We start from the raw sequence: 15909 nt of genomic DNA on the forward strand, positions 1-15909 counted from the left end.
TTTCTCCCTCCCATTAACCCATCTCCTCCCTTATTAAAGCAGCAAGTAATACAATATAGATTAAACAAGATATTAGAGAAATTTACAAAAATTTATTAAACAATGTTACTTTTATTACTATATTGGAAAATATGTATTATTAAATGTGATACTTATAATGATATATAATGAGCTTATTATTATTTCAAATGAATACATATTTTAAAATTTTATCCATTCTCATTTTGTTACAGTGAATATTAATAGATATAACTACATAAAAACTTTTTGGGATTCTCAATAATTTTTAAGACTATAAAGAGGTCCTGAGGCTAACAGGCTTTAGAACTGCTGAACTAAATAGACCACACTCCTAAAATGAAATCTATCTGAAAGTAAAAACATATAAAAAATAGATATAGATGAATGAAAAAACATAATTGATTAAAGCTTATTTATGCAAGGCAGATGTAAAAGGCAAAGTTTTGCCTCTATACAGATCAAATATCAGACATAGGACTATGTGTTATTATTGGATTTGTATTGTATTATAGTATCATATACTATGATATAGAATATGTAATACTATATTGATTACAGAAAGTTCTCACTAAATCAGGATAGCATAAGTAAATAAAAGCAATTTGAAACAGTGTGGAATATCTGTATTTGAAGCATTATTAATTAAGTAATGCCAAATGCAGCAGATGACAGAAAAATAAGTGTATAGAAATGAAAAATATGGATGAAAAATCTTGAGCGTCATCACATTTTTAAAGATCATAAAAATCACTTTTATTTTTTCTGTAAGCATTACTTTGGAGAACTTTATTGATTTTAGAAGTTTCCCTTACTACTAAAAAACTAAATGCACAATAAAATTTTATTTACCCAGAATATAATGCTTTCAGTCCTTCTTCTCTGAATATCCTTACTAATGCATGTAACATTCCTCGATATCGAATTTCCTTGAATTTGGCATCATTTGTCTGTCCCTGAATCTGGAGACGTGTCTTGGTTAAATCAATTGGAAAAGTACCTTAAAATTTAAAATACAGAAATTAGTAACAGAATTAATTTTTAAAACTTCATTTTAGGCTATGTAAGAAGAGGATAAGAATCAAACAATAGCAGACATAGGATAATTTATTTTTTCATATTCCTCTGTGTTCAGAATCAGTCAACAAAATCGTGCAAGACATTTATCAGTGTTACACACATATGTTTACCTGAAAATATGATTAATATATACATATATGAAAGCACACACATATATTTATACAATACATATATACACACATACACATATATCTGTGTGTGTCTGTGTATCCAAAACAATGATGTTTCTTCTACCCATAAAGAAGAGCAATGAAACCTTGGTATTTTTGTGTATAAGAAAACACATTAATACAGTGTTAAGAGAAATGAGATAAAATGCTCATTTTTTAAAAAACAAAACAAAACTCTAACTTCCTATACCAAAAAGGTTTAACCCTATTCACTCATAATGAAGTAGTATTTAGCTAATCATGAACTTGTTTATTGAGTACTGAGTTAGGAGGGCAATTGTAGATTCAAAATCTTCAAATTGTAGATGCATAAATATCTTTTAATGGAAATTACTGAAATTGGGAAGACTGAACTCATACAAATAAAAAAAGGTAATGAAATAAAGATTATAAAGTTTTAAGAGAGAAAGAGAATCAAAACATCTCCGACATTATCTAGACCAAATCAAAGGCAAATGTTGAAAACTATCTTTCCATGTATTTGGAAAAATAAAATACTATTAAAAAAAAAAAACCACAGCTCTGCTATAAGTACTCATCAAGTTCTTAATAAATATCTCTAGTGATGGGTAACCCACTACTCATTTCATTTCAACACATATATAAAGCATCTACTGTGGAAAGATGAATAAGTACTTGAGAAGATATAAAATTTAGCTATAAATAGTCCTTGCCCTCATGCAGCTTAAGGTCTAGTAGAAGTATAAAACATACACAAAAATATCTATAACATATACTATTATATGATAAGTATATTAAAAGAAGTGTTGAAAAATATACAATGAAGCCCAAAGAGGAGTTACAGGGGAGGATCAGAGAAAACGTCATCAAAGAAGAAGCATTGGGCTTTAAGGTTTAGGTAGCACTCAATAGGCAAAGACTGAGAAAAAGAGATTATTCTTGTCATAGAATACAAAAGCCAGATATGGAAAAGCATTAAATATATTCAAGAGATAAGAGTGACTCAATTTAAGGAAAGTATATAATACACTACAGGCAAATCTGAAACAAGCTTCCAAAGAGTGGCTGCAGAGCATGAGGGGGAGGCACGTCACACAAATCTGAGACGTGGAATGAACCACAGACGTCAGTCTCAATTATATCAAAAGACAATTAAGAACTATGGAAGTTTTTTGAGCAGAGCAGCAACATGACCAGATTGATGCAAAGGAAAGTTAGCCTGGCAGCAGGACAACCTATGGTTTGGAAGGAAGAAGAATTTAATACGACAGTGAAGGAGCAGAACTATTTTACTCAGACCCAGAGAGTAGAACCAAGAAACCAGAACCAAAAAGGTCCTTAAATCCCTGCCCCATCTGTCTCCAACGCAAGCACACACATTGGGGGGAAGATCTTTTTTAGTTCTCTCTTCTCCAAACTCAGTGTTAATTAATCATCAAATAACGTGGCTTCCGGTTTCCTCACCGCCCTGGTCACCATCCGGCTCCAGGTTGCCAATGTTCTTTTGGAGAGGTGACCTCCAGAACTGAATACAGCCTGTCCTGTGTAATGTGACCAGGGAAAAGTACAGAGAAATTCTAGACAAAATAAGATCAGAATCGTTTTTCTGCCTGCTGTGTCACATCGCTCACTCATATGGAGTTTAGGGTCCACTAAGCTTTCCAAGCCACACCCTTGCCACACACAAAAAAATTGTGTATCGTGAGTGTGGGTTTATACACATACACATACACCATTGTCTAATCATACGACAGCCTACGTTTTATCATCAAAACCACAAAAATCCATTGTACCCATAAACATAACATGGGAAACTGTCAAAGATCTAAAATCTTGCCATACAAGCCAATTCAACAAATATTTATTAAGCATCTATTATATACAAGCCATCATGTTAGCCATAGAGGATACAAAGCCATAAATAAAATGAGGAGCCTGTGTTATCCAGAGTCCTCCCCCAACAAGAGGCAGCTTAGCACAGTGGAGGGAGCACATGCTCCCACCTCAGAAGGCCTAGGATTAAATTCAACTTCTGATGCTTCCTTTATTTCGCTTCTTAGGCCTCGGTTTTCTTACCTTGTAAAATCAGAAAGTTGAACTAGGTGAATTTTGAGATTCCTTCTGCTTCTCAATTTGTGATTTATGATCATGATTCACAATCTGTTGTTGTGAGCCCAATTTGGGGTTTTCTTGGCAAAGATACTGGACTGGTTTGCCATTTCCTTCTCCAGCTCATTTTACAGATAAGGAGACTGAGGCAGGGTTTTAAGTAACTTGTCCAGGGTCACACAGCTAGTGAATGTCAAAGGCTAGATTTAATTCAGGATGAAGAGACTTCTTCCTGATACTAGGCCCAACATGCTATCAGTTGTGCCATCCAATTGCCACTCTTCTTACAAAGCAGGAAGGCTCCCTGATATGGCTTGTTTGTGCTGAACCCATGCTGGTTCAAAATGATTATTGCTTTCCTTTCTAGCTGAATTATGACATTAAAAGTATTAGCGTTATCAACACAGAGAACAGAAGTAGTTAATCAGCAACCATTTCCTTCCTATTGCCACCTACTCTCTACCAGGAAACACTACACAATTTTTCCTATCACTTTTCACATGGAGCTTTATCTGACTTTCCCCTAGATCAACAAAAAAGGTAGCCTGGAAACTTTCCTGAACAAAAGTATGCTAAGGTTCAAAAGAACATTGCAGACTAAACAAGGGAAATTTGGGCATGATAGAATTCAATAATCCAGTGTTCAATGAACCAGAAAGCATGAATTACTTATGAAAGAATGTGTTTCATTAAAAAAAAAAAAACCTGCTGGGAAAACTGGAAAACAATCTGGCAAGAATTAGGCTTAGACCAACATTTTACAACATCTTCCACAATATGGATATGTGATGTTAATATTAAAGATTATAGATTTTTTTTTTCCTTGCTGAGGCAATTGGGGTTAAGTGACTTGCCTAGGATCACAGAGCAAGGAAGTGTTAAGTGCCTGAGACCATTTTTGAACTCAGGTCCTCCTGAATTCAGGGCTGGTACTCTATCCACTGCACCACCTAGCTGCCCCAAGATTAAAGATTTTAAAATTTAGAAAAGAAGCTAGGGTTCAAAGCTAGGGTTTTAGATAAATATAGACAGCATATTAAAAAAATATGTGGATAATTAATAGTTAATTAAGTAATTATAGATACAGTGATATATATATTCTATATGCTCAAGAGTCATTGGAGTGATACCAACCCATTGGTTTTTTTCTGTATAAATCTAGTCAACTGTGGGTTAACTATGGCATTGAAGAGAGAAAAATTAAGCCAGATAAAGGGAGACAGCTGAAAAAATACAGACAAATGACCTCGAAATTTTCTTTGGCCAAAAGATTTAACCCTTCACCTATTGGACCTTGAACACAGCTGCTAATAAATAGCCAAAGTGTCTTCTTTTGTTTAAAAGAAAATTTACCAAATATAGGACAGTTTGAACTCTGAAGTTTGCATTTGAAATTTGTTTACATTCAAACAGTATTTGTTGATTTAAGATTAAAACACTACTACGTGGAACTACTATGTGGAGCTATTACATGGTACTACTACATGGAACAGGCAAAACATCCTCAGTGACTTGCTCTCCTTACCACATTCTGCAGTGATAGAGGCCAAACCTCCATAGACAAATGGTTTCCAGCTAGGAGCAGACATTCTTCTTATAAATGCTTCCTCCCCTTTTCAATTTACAGAAGCACATCAATGTAGTTTCCTACAAAGAGAGAAATAAGATATTTCAAAATTATAACTTCTCATAAGATTCACTTTACTTCCTCTAAGTGCTTCACATTTTCTTTCATTTGAGAAAAGATTGCAAAGAACCAGACATAGGGATTCCCAAACTATCAATGGTAAAATAAAGGACCTAGAGATTAGAAACTAAAACAATAGAGAAATGAGGGACGACCAAAGCAGAATGTTGTATACATTGTTAGATGGGTCACTATATCAGGTATTTTTTGCTGAAGTGTTTTTCTTTTTTTTAACTGGAGATAAATACCTGTTTTACAGCTGAAGAAACTGAGGCCAAAAGAAGTTAATTTGACTTGCCCAGGATCAGACAGCTAGAAAATATCTGAGGTCAAATTTAAATTCATTTTTTGACTCCATGTGTGGCATTCTATCCACTATACTGTGAGCTGTCTAGGTGGGTCTACTATACTTCTATAGCTATGGAGGACACAGTTTGATCTATGTCTTTGTATCCTAGTCTCTAATACATAGTAGCTTAATAAATATTTATTGATTAATTGACCTATGGCAAATTTAAGAAGTGACAATGTATCTGATGGAGAGGTAAAGTGGAAGTTGCTCTAATATTAACAAACAAGAAATAGCTGTAAACAGATCAAGTGTTGTACATGTGTCAAGCAGAAATTATCCTCTAGTTTGGTAGGAGCTAAATAGTTACTGAAATGACTATGGGGATAAGTGTAGCCCTCCTCAGCTGTCCATTCTCTCAATAGGGAGTTCCACAGTAGAATTAACACTGGGATAGGGAGTCAGAGGATCAGAGAACAATTCTGTATCTACTACTGGATCAAATGAGGTAATATTTGTAAAGTACTCAGCACATGATGTGGCTTACATTAGGTACTTAAAAAATACCTGCTTCCATGCTTCCAAAATCCATGAGCAATAGGATATGAACATATAGCACAGTCAAAGTCAACACTGGGCTTTAATTCTGTAGCACTATTTTACTCACACTACTCTGAATTGTACTAATCAGTAGATTTGGGGAGAGTTTTGTTTGGACCTGTGATTTCATTGTTGTGGAAAGAATTCCTTCAATTGATACAACTCCTGTGTAATTTAATCTTAGAGAGTTGTCTGGGACAATTGTGGAAAGAATTCCTTCAATTGATACAACTCCTGTGTAATTTAATCTTAGAGAGTTGTCTGGGACAATAAATGATACTTATTTAGTTTAATGTATACTTTACTTTAATATACCCTGATGTAAACCAAATTTATAGTTTCACATATAAGCCTCTTTTCTGTTCTTTGTATAGTGAAGTGTTGATGTTTGCCAATGTTTCTTAAGTTCTTTTTTTTTTTTAAATCAAATATTGAGAAGCAATGCATAGTGGATAAAGAACTGGTCTCCAGTTAAGGAAAATTGGATCTAAGTCTGAGCAACTAAGTGGTGCAGCTGATAGAGGACCAGGCTTGGATTCAGGAAGATCTGAGTTTGAACCCAGCTTTATTTTAGGCTGTGTAACCCTGTAAAAGTCATTTAACTCCTATGTGCTTCAGTTTCCTCATCTGTAAAATGGGGGCATATGGAAAAGGAAAGAAATGGCAAACCACTCCATATCTTTGCCAAGAAAATCGGTCCACGAGGTCACACTAAGACACAACTGAAGCATGGAACAACAACAAACTGGCTATTTGATCCTTGGCAAGTAACTTAGCCTCTCAGTGTCCCAAACAACTCTTTAAGACCATGCATGACAGAACAGGTGCTGATCTGCACAGGTAGAGGAAGTTTCCTTGCACCAATAAAATCACAAGAATTTTTTTAAACCCAAAGAAGTTAAATAATTTGCCCAGAATCATGCAGGTAGTGCATGTCAGTGTCCCCTTTTGAATCTAAGAACTGTCTGTCCACCTTGGTCTTACTTTATTTACCAAATAGCAGTCAAAGAGATATTACAGAAGAGCCAGACAGCAGATTATTTAATGACTATTTAATAAAATCTGCAAAACCAATGTACTACTACTATTCTCTGAGGTGTCACAATTTTTAAAGATAACTAATTGTTGGCAAGTGGCCTAAGACCTAAGTCATTATTAACTTCAGTTTTCATCTGGATAGAAACCCTGGCCCTTCAGAAGGATGCCAATGAAACAAAGACCCAAACAATGAAGGAACCATAATTTCATGTCACTGTCTACACTAAAGGTTTTAAGAACCATAAAAGATTTCATCATATTATCTGTTGCTACATGGAAACAAACCCACAAATCAATAGCTCCTTCATCTCTAAATGTATTTGCATCACTATGTCTAAGAAATACTAGTGTGCATGAAAGCACAACTCTTCCACAGTTTAATTAGCTGGAAAGAGGATAGAAATTCTCAAAATAGCTCTGACCTTTGCTCCCACCCTTTCCTAAGATTAGATAAATTCCAAAACATGGTAAGACTGGTGGATTTTTCCACAGAATATGCTACTAATTTCCATGACTAAACCATCTTCAAAGATTGTGCCTCCATCAAAAGGAGAGAAAGTATGCAGCTGGCAGTCATTTAAATGGGTATGATCCAATTACTATCTCTTTCTTATTTAATTAATAATAGCAGAGGCTTGAAAATTTACAACATATTTGAGAACTTCATAAGCACTATCTTATAGGAGTCCTTCATAAAGATGTTCAGGGGACATAGGGTGGAGAACAGAGAGAGTGACAGATACAGGGAAGGGCTGAGTCCCACATCTTCAGTAGAAAGAAAAAAGTGGTGTGGTTGCTTTTCCTTGTCAGAAAAAAAAAATAAATTCAACTCAACAAATACTTATTAATACTTACCCCAAAAGGCATTATGATAAAACTCTGAGCAAAAATAAAAGCAAAACAGTCCCTGTCCTCAAGAAGCTTATATTCTACTGATACCATATAGTTTTTGCTTACCTAATGCAGATAAATAAAAACAAAGTAATACAAAATGTAATTTTAAGAAGAAGAAAACACTAATATCCAAGTGGATTAGGAAAGGGAACAAGGGTTTTAGAGCTGTGCTTTGAAAAAAGAAAAATCTTAAGTGGTAGAGAAGGAATGAATGTATTTTAGACCTGGAAAACCACCTTGGTCAATGCATGGAGGGAAACTACTACAATGATCCAACTGACTAGGTCCCGAACTAGTATGAAGTATCTGAGAATTGAGAGATATAACAAGATCTGGTAAAGCTGTTTGGAATTAAGGACAGTAAGGAAGAGATAAGGATTTCTCAGAGGTTGTAACTAGAGTGACTAGAAGAATTTCAATAGAAATCTGGAAGTTTAGAAAGAGATGGATTTAGGGATGTGAAGGAGAATAGATATGTTTGAAATGCCCCTTGTATTAACAGTATGAACATATTATGTTCAATAAAGTTTGGATAAGCTCTTGTTTGGCAATCCTTTTCTAGTATCTCTTTTTGAATATTATCTAGTAAAGTAAAGTCAGTGTAGATACAGAACAGGCCATGGAGACAAGAAGATTCAAATGACCCTGGTATGGTGTAGCGGACTAGGGAGGAGACAGAAATAACCCCAAGTACATCTGGCCTTGGGAATGCACTAGTTTCACAAACAAGGCTGGCTGTCAGGGAACAATCTGTTGGTCAGTAATAACAAAGTTTCTGAGACAATTTAAGTCAAAGAATTCAATGATGGGGGTGCAATTCCATCTCTAAGGCACAGAATTCAATAATGGTGTACATACCAGACCACTCCTCAACTCCACCCCTATCTAAAACTACTCATTTCTACCTCTAAGTCATAAAATTAGCATATCAGTGACACGAAACACCTGGTCTTTCTGTCTTTTTCCTATAAATTTATCTTCTTGGTCCAGGTTCTTTGCTAAATTTTTTTGGAACTTAGCCCAAAGGCATAATAAATCTTTGCCCCTAAATTTGGAGACAAATGGAGTTTGCAAATTCTTTCACCATACCTGCAATACCAAGCTGGGGACCCTAAGATTGCTGGGGTATCTTACACCTCAACAACCTTGACATGAACTATCTGTGTGACCTCAGACAAGTTACTTAATCTGATTGTCCAGTCATATCTGACTCTGTAACCTTGTCTGGGGTTTTCGTGGCAGAGATACTGCAGTAGTTTGCTATTTCCTTCTCCAGCTCATTTAATAGATGAGGAAACTGAGGCAAGAAGAGTTAAGTGACTTGTCTAGGGTCACAGAGCTAGTAAGTGTCTGAGGCCACATTTGAACTCAGCTGCAGGCCTGGTGCTCTGTGCTTTATGGCACCATCTAGCTGCCCTCATTACTTAATTACTGCGAGTAAAAAAAAAAATTCTTATAGATTGTAGATTTCACTGATGCAAGGAATCTTTCATCTTACACAGAAAAAGAGATGTCTAGTAGGCAGTTGATAGTGCAGGACTATAATTCAGGAGAGAAATTAGAATTGGACATTGGGGATTTGAGGACTATCAATCCAGAACAGACACTATAATAGAGCTTGTAGAGGAGAACAAGAGATCAGGAAGGGCTTTGTGGAGTCTCTATATTTAAAACCCTTTTTAGGTACTAAATATTTTAAATTATTTTAAATTTATTTTTCTTAGTGGAGATGTCTAAAAACACTGCCTATAGAAGGGGGAAAAAGCGAACTATTAAAAAGCAAGCAAGTTTAAGGGAATCACTTTTTTTTTTTTTTGGTAGAATGAAAACTCCCTATTTTCTCTCTTTTGTACGTCTATTATCTTTAGTTGTATTTTCCTCTTGTCGGTTTTTCATAGTCAATCTTATAAATGAACCGCTAGGCAGGAAAATCCAAGTTATGTTAGATTTCCTATATAATCTATGCTCAATCTGTGCTTTTAATTTTAACAGCCTCTTTTTTCTCAACCTTCACTAATTTCCCTATCCCCACCATATCCTATGATTTATTCCATTTTTCTTATCAGAAATAATATTTTCTTTCTGTTTTCATCTAGTTCTACTAAAAAGTACCTAATCCAAAGTAAGTCAAAGCTAATCTATTTCAATTTTTGTAGAATATTTTCTATGTTATCTTCCATTTCTTCTGGCACTTCTTTTGAATATTTGTGACCTTCACAAAATCGGGCTTGTTGTTATCACCAGTTGAATTGGCTGGACCTGCAGAAAGAGATTTTGTTCTGAAAGATTAAGAGAATTATGGTACAGCTGAGGCACTGAAGTTCTTCCAGAATTGAGCAACTGAATGATTCAGGCCTATCAATATCTTCTGGGCAAGAAAAGTGGCCGGTTACTTTCATAAAACAGAAAACAAAACCAAACCAAGACGATCAGTAAATAAACGGCATGTATTTACCAAACACTATTATGTGCCCAGTGTGTGCCAGGGTACACTGAGGATAAGGAAATACAATTCTTATCTTTTAGGAATTTTATAGTCTAGCTAGAGAGATAAATCACACACATGGAATAGTCAGTGAGATACAAGATAGATTAGAGTGGAAAAACCTTACGACTTTAAATAAATGACCTGTGGAAATAAGTATGCATTAAGCACCTACAATGTGGCTCGGTTTTCTTTTTTGTAAATGAAGCCCCTTACAATTTTAAATCTCTAAAAATAAGACTGGGTCTTGAACTGGGTTCAAGAGATGGGTCCTAGTTCCAGCTTCACCATGAACAATTGCAAGACCTCAGAGAAGTAGTATATTCTTCCTAGAATTCATTTTGGGTACATATAAGATCGTTTCTAAAGACTCTTCCAGCTTGAAATTCTTTTTCAGCAGATGACACCACTTTATGCTTTACTGAAATGCTTTACCATCCTGAGGTATCCCATATCTCCTTTTGATACCTAAAAACCTGTAGCCCTTTACCTATTCCCTCTTTTCTGGTCTCAAAGGATGAAGTGATTCCTCTCTTCCACTCCTGACAAGACTTGACCCCTTATATCCTTATTCTAATCATTCCTTATCTCCTTCAGGACCTTCTGCTATTCATAACTTCAATTTCATCTGCAATCTCTTCCTCTCTAAGGACTACTTCTACTCTGCCTACGACTACACTTAAATCTTCCTCTCTACCCCTTTTACCCCTACTAGTCTAGAAAGACCAGACCATCTATACCACCTGCCTCTATTTCCTCACCAACCTCATTTCTCAAGTCCATTCAGTCTTGCTTCTATACCTGATCCCCACTCTATTCAAATTATTCTCTACACAACCACCAATGATCTTTCAAATTCAGGAGACATTTCTCAGTTCTTCCTTAACTCTCTCAAAAACATTTGACACTGTAATTCACTTGCCTTCCTTCTTGATAGGTTCTTCACTTCCCTTGCCTTCCAAGACACTTCTCTCACTCAATTTATTCAGTCTTTTGACAAGTATTTATTAGGCCCTTATTATAGGTCAAACACAATTCAATAAATCATTTATTAAATGTCCATTATATACAAAGAACTATACTGGGGCCTTAATTAAAAGATGAAAAATAAGACAATAGTTTTATATAAAGAGCAAAGAAGAGGTCCAGGGAAAGGTTTTAGGAAAACCCCACTGGGATCTTCAAAGTCATCCTACCTCTCTCTAACTTCTCCTTACTTCTTTTCATTTCTTCTGGTTCTCCTTCTTGCTCCTTTAATGTGGGCTTTTTCCTTAATTCTCTTTTCTATTTGTCCCCTTTATCATTTCAGTCATTCCCACTCTTTTAATTATTACCCCTATGCAAATGAACTAAATTCTCCAAGTCGACTGTGGTGTAGCTACAAACTGTCAACACTTCAAATTCAGGATGTTTAAAAGGGAATTCATTTTTACCTCTAAATTTAGCCTTTTCATCCTCTCAGACACTCAGATTTGAAACTTTGCATTTTTCTTACTAACCCCATCTACTCTGGCACTCAGTCCTGTTAACTCTACTTTCACAATCTCTTTCACAGTCCAATTATTTTAGTGCTAATCTTCATAATCTCTCCTGAAAATTTTAATAGCCTCCTAAGTGATCTCTCTCCTTCCAGCTTCTCCGTCACATCACTTCTAAAGTCATGTGTTTTATACACACACACACACACACACACACACACACACACACACACACACACACTTTATACTTCCCATTTGAATGCAATCTTTTTGAGAACAAGGATTGTTTCATTTTTTTTTTTTATCTTTCTATCTCCTGCAACTAGCTCAATAGCAGGCCTGTGCCATTTAATAACTGATTGATCCTCCCAATATACAAGTTTTATTACATAATTGCTATTCAAAAACCTTCAAATGACCAAAGAAAACAATATATGTGTAACAACTTAAACTCAACATCCCCCAAACTGAATTATCTTGCTTCTTTCAACAGTCCCCTCTTACAAACTTATCTTTCCAGTCATCCAGGTGTCATACTCTCTCAGTCTCCATACCCATTCTATTACCAAATCGTATTGATTTTTCCGTCTGTAAGAGCATTCCTGTATACCTCCTTCTCTCCTGTAATACATCTATCCCTCTAATGTAGGCTTTCATCTTCTCTTGCCTGAACTATTTCAGTAACCTCAAAATTCTCCCCACTTTCCATTCTCCACTTAAGCTACTAAATAAATCTTCTTAAAGCATAGATTTGGCCACATCACTGTCCTTATTTAATAAAGTTCACTGGTTTAATAGTTTAATTAATTTTATTTAATTAATTGGTTTAATAATCATTGGTTCCTTGTCACCTCCAGGATCAAATATAAAGTCCTCTATTTGACAACCTGATTCCCCTCCTAACTTTCTAGTTTTCTCACACTTTATTGGATTTTTTAATCCAGTGACAATTCTGTTCCAAACTTTTTCTGATTCCCCCTTTAATGCTGTCTTCCCTCAATCATCTCCAGTTTTCCCTGTATATGTCATGTTTGTACATAGTTGTCTTCATGTTGTTTCTCCCATTAGACTGTGAACTCTTTGAGAACAGGGATTGTCTTTTGTCTTTCCTTTAATCCCCAGAATTTAAGTGCCACGCACAGAGCAGGCATTTAATCTTTGTTGATTGACAACAGTGATGTAAATGAGCAGATGAAAAAAAAAAAAAAAAAAAACTGTCCTGAGGAACTTGAAAACTAACAAAGGTCCCAGAGAACAGATAATATCTGTCCTCTCTCATAATAGAGATGTGGGGGGATGAAATGTCAAATACACTGTCACATGTGGTAGTTGTCCATATTGAATATTTTCTTAATTGTTTTGCCACAATGGATGGTTCAATTTGAAGGGAAGGATTCTTATAAACACAAAAGCCATCAACAAAACAAAACAAAAAATTCAAATGCATATTCACTATGTAAAATAGTTGCAATTAAAAGAGCCATTCAATCTATTTTCATTCAGCTTATTTCACAGGACTCATCTTTATATTCCAGCCAAACTGAACTATTGACTTTTCCCTATCTCCTTCTTCAGCCATCCTCCATGTCTAAAATAAACTTGACATAGTTGATAAAGCATAGAGTCAGAAGTTAGAAAGACCTGAATTCATATAAGGCCTCAGACATTATTTGTGTTCCTCTGGTAAGTCACTAAACCTGTTTGCCTCAATTTTCTTGGCTGTAAAAAGAAAAAAAAAAAACTGTGGAAATCAAAAAATGCTTAGCACAAGGCCTGATACATGGCAGGCTCTCTATAAACAGTGGTTCCCTCCCTCTTTATTTTGAAAACTGATCCAATTTAAGGGCCACAACTTCTGTGGAAGTTTCCCAGATGCCTTCCAGCTAGAATCTAACCTTTTTCATTTTTTTAATTCCTACTTGTTCTGACCTGTGTATTAGACGAATCTACTCTGTAACTTGCAAACTTATCTGTGTACATTTTATCCCAACACTGAATTCTAAGCAAAGTTATATCATGGACCATTGCTATTGTTCATCTTTACATTTTCAAAGATTATACAAACTACATCCTTAATAAAGTTTTGCTGAATTAAACTTAACTCAGACTTCTGTGTGATTTAGATCTTTCTCAGACTAGGAATTATCAATTCTTTTAAAAATAAAAAAGAAATTAATCTTTAAATTTGTGAAAATTTCAGATTTTCAGCAATCACACCGGGATCTTTGGGTTTGCTAGGATGCAGTCAATAATTTTAGACACAAAGTCGCTCTACCATCATTATTTACCATTATAATTTTAAGTGTCTAACTTTCTCATAGAAATACAGAACTGGAAGACACATTAGAGATTATTTGGTCCAACTCATCCATAGATGAATAAGGCCCAGAAATATTAAATGACTTACCCAACATCACTAGCCTGTGGTAGAGTCAAGATTAGACAGCTGGAAACTGACCCACCTGTGTAGCCCTCTGATGGGACTAAGACTTATAAACTACTAATGGAACCAGCAAAAGAAAAAAAAAGTAAACTCCACAATACAAATAAGCATTGCTTATTTATTATTGCTAACATTGCTAAAAGCTCAAGTAACAGTTTATGGTTTACAAGGTGTTTTACTCACTTTTTGAGTCAAATATTCCCTTAATTTTCAATCCTCCATTTTATAGAAGTGGAGGAGAGGTTCAGAGAAATTAAATGACTTGCCCAGAGTCACTCAGCTATCAAGCGTCAGAACCAGAATATGAACTTAGTCCTGACTCCAAATCCAACGCTCTAAATTACAATCCTGTTGCCTTCTAATTTTTTAAAAAAGTATACATATAGTTTATAATACCCCAATGTGAGAACGTTCTGCTGATATGGGTATGCTATAAATCACAAAAGGAGGGCCCAAGTCCTGACTTGATACCCGTAGGAGCACCTGTACAGTGACTGGCACGGTTGCAAGTGTCGCTCAGTGGGGAGGCCACCCACAGTTCAGCCCTGTCCCCTCCAACCTCCTGAGCTGCCCTAAAACCCTCTCTTGGGGGCCAAGGAGGAAGCAGGCTTAATACTCTAGCTCTACGCCGGGACCAGGCCAGCCTTAAGAGGCCGGGGCCGGGGCACGGAGCTGCGAGACTAACCAGAGCGCAGCAGCCCGGGATCGCCCGGGAGGAATTCCAAGTCCAACCCCGCCTACATCTCCGTAGCTCGGGACCCCATCCCGGGCTTTCTTTCTCCAACACCTAGACCGTATACGTCCCTGAAGCCGGGCGGAAAAAAAAAAAAGCAGAAGCTCTCCAGTAAGCATGAGCTGCTCAGGTCTGAGGAGCACGCACGGCCAAACTCAAGTGGTACCCCTCCAACTCGGGGCAGAGGAGGAGGGAAAGTCCCGCGGGTTCCCTCCGACCCTGGGGAAGCCTGGGGCACCGAGCTCGCAGAACTTACGCTTGGAGATCGGGCTCCGGCTCAGAGAACGCGGCCCAGGCAACGAAGCAGCGACTCCAGCAGCAGCGGCAACTACGCTCCAGACGTACAGAGTCTCTGGAGACTCGCGAGCAGCTCGCACCGCAGTCCGCATGGAAACCCCGCCCTCCGCGTGTCCCGGCCGGCTTGCCTCCCATTGGTGGGAGTGGGGCCGGCTTCGGCCGTGGACCAGCTGGCCCAGACTGGCCGGGAGCCTCCGGGCCGGTTTCCCGCAGCTTCCAGAGCTGGTGTGATCTGCCGCCTGCCGAGAGGGGCAAGGGAAGCCAGCAAACCACATTTTCACGTTGTCTCCACGGTCCAACGGGAGTCTCCCAGAGAACTGGGGTTATTTTTTGCTTCTCTTTGTCTCCCCACCCTTTGGCACTGCAGCCGTAGCACACAGTAGGCGATGAATGAATGCTGATTCCTTTCCCGCGGTATAAGCAGGAAGTTCCCCCGTACGAAAATCCCGAGCTGGGTGGTTGCTCGGGATGAAGGAACTAACCTTGTCCCGATTGTGTAATCTTTTATTTTTTGTTTATAGGAGGGGGAGTAGGAGAACCCTCCAACCCAGTGGCTGCCACGGCATTGCTGGACTTGACTCTTCAAGTCAATGAGCAAATAATAAGTATCTGAAATGTGCCAAACAC

At 37.0% G+C, this 15909-nt stretch overlaps 1 protein-coding gene across 1 annotated transcript in view; it reads right to left on the reverse strand.

Annotated features, from left to right (window-relative positions):
* The window catches only part of SLC25A30 (solute carrier family 25 member 30), a 33880-nt gene extending 18559 nt beyond the window's left edge, over positions 1-15321 (reverse strand). Inside the window, exons 1-3 of the mRNA XM_051983839.1 lie at positions 15242-15321; positions 4864-4985; positions 871-1018 (exon numbers count right to left, since the gene is read on the reverse strand). Of these exons, the coding sequence (XP_051839799.1) occupies positions 871-1018; positions 4864-4927 (212 nt within the window). The 5' untranslated portion in view covers positions 4928-4985; positions 15242-15321. The remainder of the gene's footprint in view (positions 1-870; positions 1019-4863; positions 4986-15241) is intronic.
* Between the last annotated feature and the right edge of the window lie 588 nt (positions 15322-15909).

This window comes from Antechinus flavipes, chromosome 3 (genome assembly GCF_016432865.1).
Source record: "Antechinus flavipes isolate AdamAnt ecotype Samford, QLD, Australia chromosome 3, AdamAnt_v2, whole genome shotgun sequence".
NCBI lineage: Eukaryota > Metazoa > Chordata > Mammalia > Dasyuromorphia > Dasyuridae > Antechinus > Antechinus flavipes.